Here is a 6770-nt window from a genome sequence, read left to right as displayed (position 1 = left end):
TCAAGGAAACATCCCCCTTTGCTTAGTGAACATGAGGTTTAGCAGAGGGTGAACTTCCAATGAAACAGAAGCTCACGGGGTCTCACGGCAGGTACCAGAGGATGGGGAGATAGAGGGGATGGATTAAATGTATCTTAGTCTAAGGGGAGAGGAAATACCTGCTTGGATTACCATCAGAACCTCAGTTTCTAGAAAGCAAGCTGGCTGCTCAGCTGTTATCTGTCTTAAGGGCCACCTTTGTAATTAAAATGTTAAGTCCTCAGGGAAAAATGAATTTGTCAAAACATGCTGCTTACTTTATGGTGAACAGTTTGTACTCACTAGAATGCTGTATTCAACAGAGTCAGAAGTCTATAAAAACATTAAGTGGCTCCTTGACTTTTCCAGGAAGAATCAGGGACTTAAAACGTTTGGAAAAGCTATCGGCCAGATGCCTAGCACTGGACCGTCATGCTTGCCTTCCACAGCAAAGGTCTTGAGAAGAATCGTGTCGGGGGTCATGTGCCTCCAGCCTCGTCAAAAGGTGCCAGGGCAGGGGACACGAAGTCAAGGCATCAGGAGGCCACATTTACACTCAGGTCCACCACTGAGTACCAGGTGGGCTGAGGCATGTCTCCTGAATATTCTACACCTGCTTCCTTGTCTTCAAAGGCAGAAGGAGTGCCAGACTCCACCATCTCTAACATCCCTTTCAGCTCTAAAATCTGGGGTAGGAGTTTCTTTCCCTTGGAAAACCACGAAGGGTTTACTGTCTTTAACAAAACATAGAAGAAAGCATCTACAGAAAATGTCGAGTTTAAAGGAATTGTGATCTTGTTTGTTGAACACATCAGGGACCCAAGACATATCAAAGAGCCATTGTCTCTGCATTTGCCTAGAGGTTCAGAGTGTTTCTGAGGTCTGTTTAAACACTAATAGGATTTTAGGCCAGCATCCAGTCAGAAGGGATGGTTCACAGACTCAGATAGTTGGAAACAGATTAAAAAAAGAGAAAACAACAGATGTCAACATAGAAAATGATGATATAGTTTAGTTAAAAAAAATTCACACATAAAATTACAGTTAAAAAAAATTCACACATAAAATAGAGTGATTGCATAGCAAGACATTATTGCCCTACAGCCTGGCAGAAAAATATAAACTCAGGTGCATATTTTATGATAAACATGGTATTGAAAGCTAAGAATGATACACTGTTGAACATGTCTTGAAATGATTGACCTTCTTATAAATCACACCACTTGCTTAGACAAATAAAATTCCAAGCTCTTACTCTTCTCCCACATAAAAACAACAGAAACAAGAAGCCTCTGTTAATTACAAGCTCCTCATGAAAAACAATTTTTGAATCCACAAAGATGAGAAATGGGGCAATAATGCAGTACATACCCATTACCTGACTTCACCATCGCTAAGTAAAGCCCGCTCTTGCATTGAGTTTCGCAGCGTTAAATCCAGCGCATCTAAAATATCTCCTCCACTTCAATATAAAATTGATCATCACCAAACAAATGTCATCTCACAACTGACACCCTGGGGATGTTTCCACTTTGTGGTTTCTGCCACCTGCCCTCCCATACGACTGATCCATTTGCTCAAAGCAACAGCATTGATTAATAACGCAATCTAGTTTAAAATGTCATTGAACTTTTTTCTGGATCTTGCTATAACGTTAGCACTCCTAAACTTCACACATTCTCCTTTCCCCAAATGCTGTGCCTTTCTCACAGGAGACTCTAGGCTCATGGCCCATAAACCTTTGAGTTGGCCCAAATTGTAACATCCCTGTGGATTTGCTCACCCTGCCCTGGACAAAACTCTTTCCTTCTCTGCAAGTCCAAATTACTTCACATTTGATATCAATTTCAAATTCTACGGTGCAGGGCATGTACAGCAAAGAGAGTAGAACATTCCGTCTCTTCTAGCAATTTCCATGTCATGTCTCTTCTGGCTTTTAGACCAGCCATTCTGAGACAAAGATTCTTTGTTTTTGTGTTTTAGATCAGGTTGTCCAAGGAGGGTTTGCCAATAAAATTCTATAGATAATTAGCGCCCAGGAAACAAGAATTTTCTTTTTTTAACTCACTTTCCTCATATGTGAGGCTCTAGCCATGTTTCACAGCTACCACGTGGCGCCAACACAGATGCGCTGCACCCACTCTGCTCTTCTCCATTGCCCACACACAGACCACAGCATCGGAGACATGCTATTTCTATTCCTTTCCCTCTCCCTCTCCACCTGCCATTTCCCTCGTTCTCCTTTTCCAATGAAAGAGACCCACAAATGTTGGTTTCTTCTTTTTTTTTCTTAAAAATCTTCCTCGACTCGGTCACACACCACCTCCAATAATGCCAAAGGAGATGGGGAGAACCCAGAGACACCATCTAGGTAAACATTTCAGAAAACCGTAACCCTGTCCCTTGTGGTAGGGGTCATCTTACAAGATGCGCCTTGCTGCCTGGGGCAAGATGTGCAAGATGAGCATTGTTGACAGTCCAAAGCAGGCAACATTTCTAGGACTGCAAACCTGAAGATGCAGAGGAGCTTCCACCTCCTTGATCAGCACGAAAAGGGTCATGAGTTAGTGGGAAGATGTGGAAGGCCACGAAAGCTTAACATAAAAATATCCGAGTCAAGGGTCCCAGAGCTCTCACAGCAACAACAAACCCAACTCCACCCCATATCCTCAGGGAAGCTAAGACATTTGAGAGAACCTGTCTGAATTATGGAAGAACTAGCTTTTCATTCCACAGTCTAGGCCCTGCATTCTCCATGCGACCTTGACTTGGGGGGAGGGAAATGTAAAAAAAACTCTTAGGTACAACAGTGGTTGGTGGCCCTCCAAAGCTCAAACGTACCCAACAAGATCTTATTCTTTAATATTTAACTTTTTTCATTAGGGAGAATTTAAATTCAATTTAATTTTTTCTTCTTAGGGAGGTGAGAATGAAAATAAACACTGAGGAACCCTGGAGTAGGCACAAACATTGCAAAGCAAGGTGTGTTGACTAGCAGTTGACTTCTCTTCCGAATGCTGGTACTTGGGTTGTGCACTGAGGGAAGGGTGTGAAGGGGTCCTGCTGGGCTAGCTGGTCCCTTGGCTCATTTCTATCCATGCTTAACCATCTTTCCTCTCTTTAGGTCACCCCAAGTTCAACCCTTAAGGATACACTGTTCCCCATGGTGAATATGAACCAAGTTCCTATTTCTGCTTCACTTATTTGCCAAGTGCATGCAGGGTGGCAACTTTATTTGCAAAAAGAAAAAAAACAGCAAAGCAAATACAACTGCAAACTGCAAAAATATGTACACTGTTGTTGAAAAGCAAAGTTCTATAAAAAGTAAAAAACAAAAACATCCCCTCCCCCTTCCCAGGAATATCTGATAATGAACTCATTAAGTCCTGAGATTTCCTTTCTCCCACACAGCTACCTGCTGGTATCTGCCTAGCAAGATGCCTGGGGGATGGCGCAAGTTTAGGATGAACTCACAGTACCTCTGTTCCCTATTTGGCTAGAACTCCAGGCTTTATTTTATCATCCTTGCAAGAAGCCCTAGCTCAGGTTGACTAAATTTTGATGTCAGACTTAAAGAAAAGAAAGCTCCTCAGCTCATCACTCACCAAGAGGGAAAGCAGCTGGTAAAACGTTTAACTGACATGGAAAACCTGTCTCACAAGACTTTATCAGCACTCTGGCTCCGACCAGTCCACAGAGATATGCTTATCCATGAAGATACCCAGGGAAGCCCAGACAAGCCAAGAAGTTCAACAGGAATAAGAAAGTCTTCACAGCTACTGGGTGACTAATTCTATCTTTTCTGCGGCAGGACTTCCTCTGGGACTGTTTTTAATTGGCCTTACATTGCCCTGAATGAGCTACGACATGAAAGGAAAAAAGGGCATACATGCTTTGGGGTTGTTCTAGAACAGAGGCAACTCCAAAGAGTGCCCCATTTGCCTAAAAAGGAAGTCTGAAACATGATGAGGATTGCCTCCAATATCCCTTCCCATTTTAAATCACTTTTTCTATGATGAAGAAACAAGAACAGACACTGCCTACGGAACAATGCACTTTGTCAAAGAGAGCATTGCATGCTTTCCGAGGTAGACTATTGTGTGATGTGTGGTATCTTTGTCAGATAAGGCCTTATGCCCATGTGGGTTTAAGATGGGTGATGCTTCCTTAGCTTTTTCAAAACAAACCCAAAATCAAACCAAAAGCCCAGGGATTTCTCATACATAGTTTTTTCTTTTTTTTTTCTTTCTTTTTTTAAACAATTTTTCACATTGTAAACAAAGAAGGTTCTACCTTGTATTCGAGTTTTGCCTTTTTCTTCCACATCTCTAGGGTACTATAAAGGAGTGTGAGTGAACACTAAGAGAATTCTGTTTTCATTGACGAAGTAGAATTCCTGCCCTTATAGTCTTGCTGGCAAATCGTTAGGAAAAAAAGTTTATTTACAGTATCTCTGCTTTTCCATACCAATTCTAATGAGAAGTCCATATTCTTAAATTCCCAGCCAGCGACTGCAGCTTTCCCCTCCAATGTCCTCTCAATGACTTGTCTCAGAAGTTTCGAGCCAATGTTTAAAATGTACACTATTTACAAATGAAGTGTCCAAACTCTGTATTCCCAACCATCCAATCAGCAGGGGAACGCTTCTGAAGTGCTGTCATGTGCTGGGATTCAGAACTTGAACAAGTTGATAAAGTCCTGGGGTGAAAGTGAAACGGAGCAGCTCTCTGGGTTATTGGCTGTGCACGGGTGGTCAGTGCCCTGGAAAGGAACATCGTGGTGAGGTTTGAGTTCTCAGAAGATTCTTGTTGGCTTGTAGTGCTCTAAGGCATTGCCCAACTTCAAAACAACATTCCTCTGTCAAGAATGTCACAAGTTCTGGAAAAACTAAAGAGCTGTGTGTGTGTGTGCGCGCACCTGTGCACCGAGAGATGGGAGAATTTGGGGGTGGGTGGCTTGCAGAAAAAATATACATAAGGAGGTAAAGGAAATTAAGGTCTTGGATAGTTGTTCTCCCTGGGGGCTCCTTTACTTTCAGCTTGGGGCTGCAATAGTAAAAAGGATTTAGTGCTGCAATGCCCGTGCTATTGGCTCTTAGGGGCTGGGCTGGGGGTCTGTGGCAGCCACCTCCCAGACACATACCTTCCAGGAAAGAATGTGACAGTGTCTGCAAAGCTGAAGGGTGTCTCCATACTGCTCCTTCCGTGGGTAACATCGCACGAGTTTAAAATACATCTTCTTCCAATCCAGTTGTCCTTTGTCTGACAAAATTAATCGCTTGCGGATCTAAATATCAAACAAATAAAAGTAATTGCAGGGCAGTTCATCAAGAAGATGGTTTGTGGTTTTCTGGAAAGTTCTGCTCTGGCCCCTTTGCCGCTCTTTTCATCTATACCCTGCAAAAGCCAGGGAAAAAATAGCCAAGATATAAAGAAGTAACTTCTGAGCTCTACCCAGTTAAGTAGCAGCTTTTAACGAGTCTTTAAAAGAAACAGGTGGCTGGTGACATCTCACCAGTGACCTCTACGAAATTGCATTTGGATAGTCCTTGAAGGTTTAGGTGATCTCGATAAACAACTTCAATCTTTCCTTTGCTATAGACTTGAGTGATTATTTCCAGGGAGAGGCAGTAACCGCCTGGCACAGTGGCTCTATTTTATATCTAAATATTAGTGGCTTCATGAACAGAACTTGTTGAACTCACACTTCTATATAAAGAAGTTGGAAAAAAACATCTGAGGCAGCGTGAGGAGGGGAAACAGGCCTAGAGCTGGTGTCAGGAGGCCCAAATTCAAATTCAAGGCTAGTGTCCTCACCTAGAGGAAACCACTTCACTAGTTTGTATATGTCACTCAGCCATTTGTGGTCTTGGTTTCTTTACCTGTTTAAATGGGCATAATGATACCTACGCTTCCCTGGGTCATTAGAATAAAATGAAATAATATCTGTAAAAGTACTTCAGCTGTAATCATAGAAGTATGTTACTTTGTTACAGAAAAGGACGAGTGCCACTTCATGAAATTTTTTTGAGCAAGTTGTAAAATGTGAATAGGTTAAAAATGTAATGTTTTTCCCCCATCAAAACCACCTAAAAAAAAAAACTTCACATGCATTATTTAGAAACTCCTTGGACTGTTGTTTTCCAGTCAAACCAGGGAGCCCTGGAGGGTGGGCACCCACACCTCCAGCTCGAGAAGGATGCCAAGGAAGCTTGAGGGTGGGGGGCAGAGAGAGGAGAGAAGGAAGGACCGTCTGCTGGGCCCCACCGACCTGCCGCTCGGAGAAGTGGTACTGGCACAGCTTCTTCCATAGCAGCCGGTCCTCGCTGAGCGCGTGCAGGTTGAGGGCCGCCTGGCCCAGGCTGACCAGGTCACGCCCGTCACTCAGCCTCTGCATGATGTTCAGTTGTAAGCACAAAGGCAGGTCAGTGAAGGTGAGGCCTTTGAAGGCAGGCTGCAGGGAAAAGGATGACATTAAGTTGCGGGACAGAGAGCAGCGATTCACCAGATGACACTGTCCAAGGATGCAGCTGTCCCCTCACCCTCCACCCTCCAGCTGGTTTATTGACCAGAGATCTAAAGCCGCAATGCTCCCTGTCCTAAATGCAGAAACGGGACCCATGGCTTGACCCACAAAGAACAGCCTGGAGCGGCTTGAGCTGAATGATGCCAGCAGGATTTTCCTAAACCGCACAAAGCTTTACGCTTTTACTCTTAAAGATTCTCCAAATAGCACAGGCTGGATTCTTGTGC

The 6770-nt window shown here is 43.4% G+C and overlaps 1 protein-coding gene across 1 annotated transcript in view; it reads right to left on the bottom strand.

Annotated features, from left to right (window-relative positions):
- Window positions 1-1004: 1004 nt before the first annotated feature.
- FBXO32 (F-box protein 32) overlaps window positions 1005-6770 on the bottom strand; it is a 32836-nt gene continuing 27070 nt past the window's right edge. The window contains exons 7-9 of the mRNA XM_004431092.3: window positions 6289-6471; window positions 5161-5304; window positions 1005-4779 (exon numbers count right to left, since the gene is read on the bottom strand). Coding sequence (XP_004431149.1) covers window positions 4690-4779; window positions 5161-5304; window positions 6289-6471 — 417 coding nt within the window. The 3' untranslated portion in view covers window positions 1005-4689. The remainder of the gene's footprint in view (window positions 4780-5160; window positions 5305-6288; window positions 6472-6770) is intronic.

The sequence above is a fragment of the Ceratotherium simum genome, chromosome 23, assembly GCF_057802395.1.
Source record: "Ceratotherium simum simum isolate JZ-2026a chromosome 23, ASM5780239v1, whole genome shotgun sequence".
NCBI lineage: Eukaryota > Metazoa > Chordata > Mammalia > Perissodactyla > Rhinocerotidae > Ceratotherium > Ceratotherium simum.
Note: the sequence above shows the minus strand (reverse complement) of the source record. Positions and strands in the feature narration are given on the sequence as shown.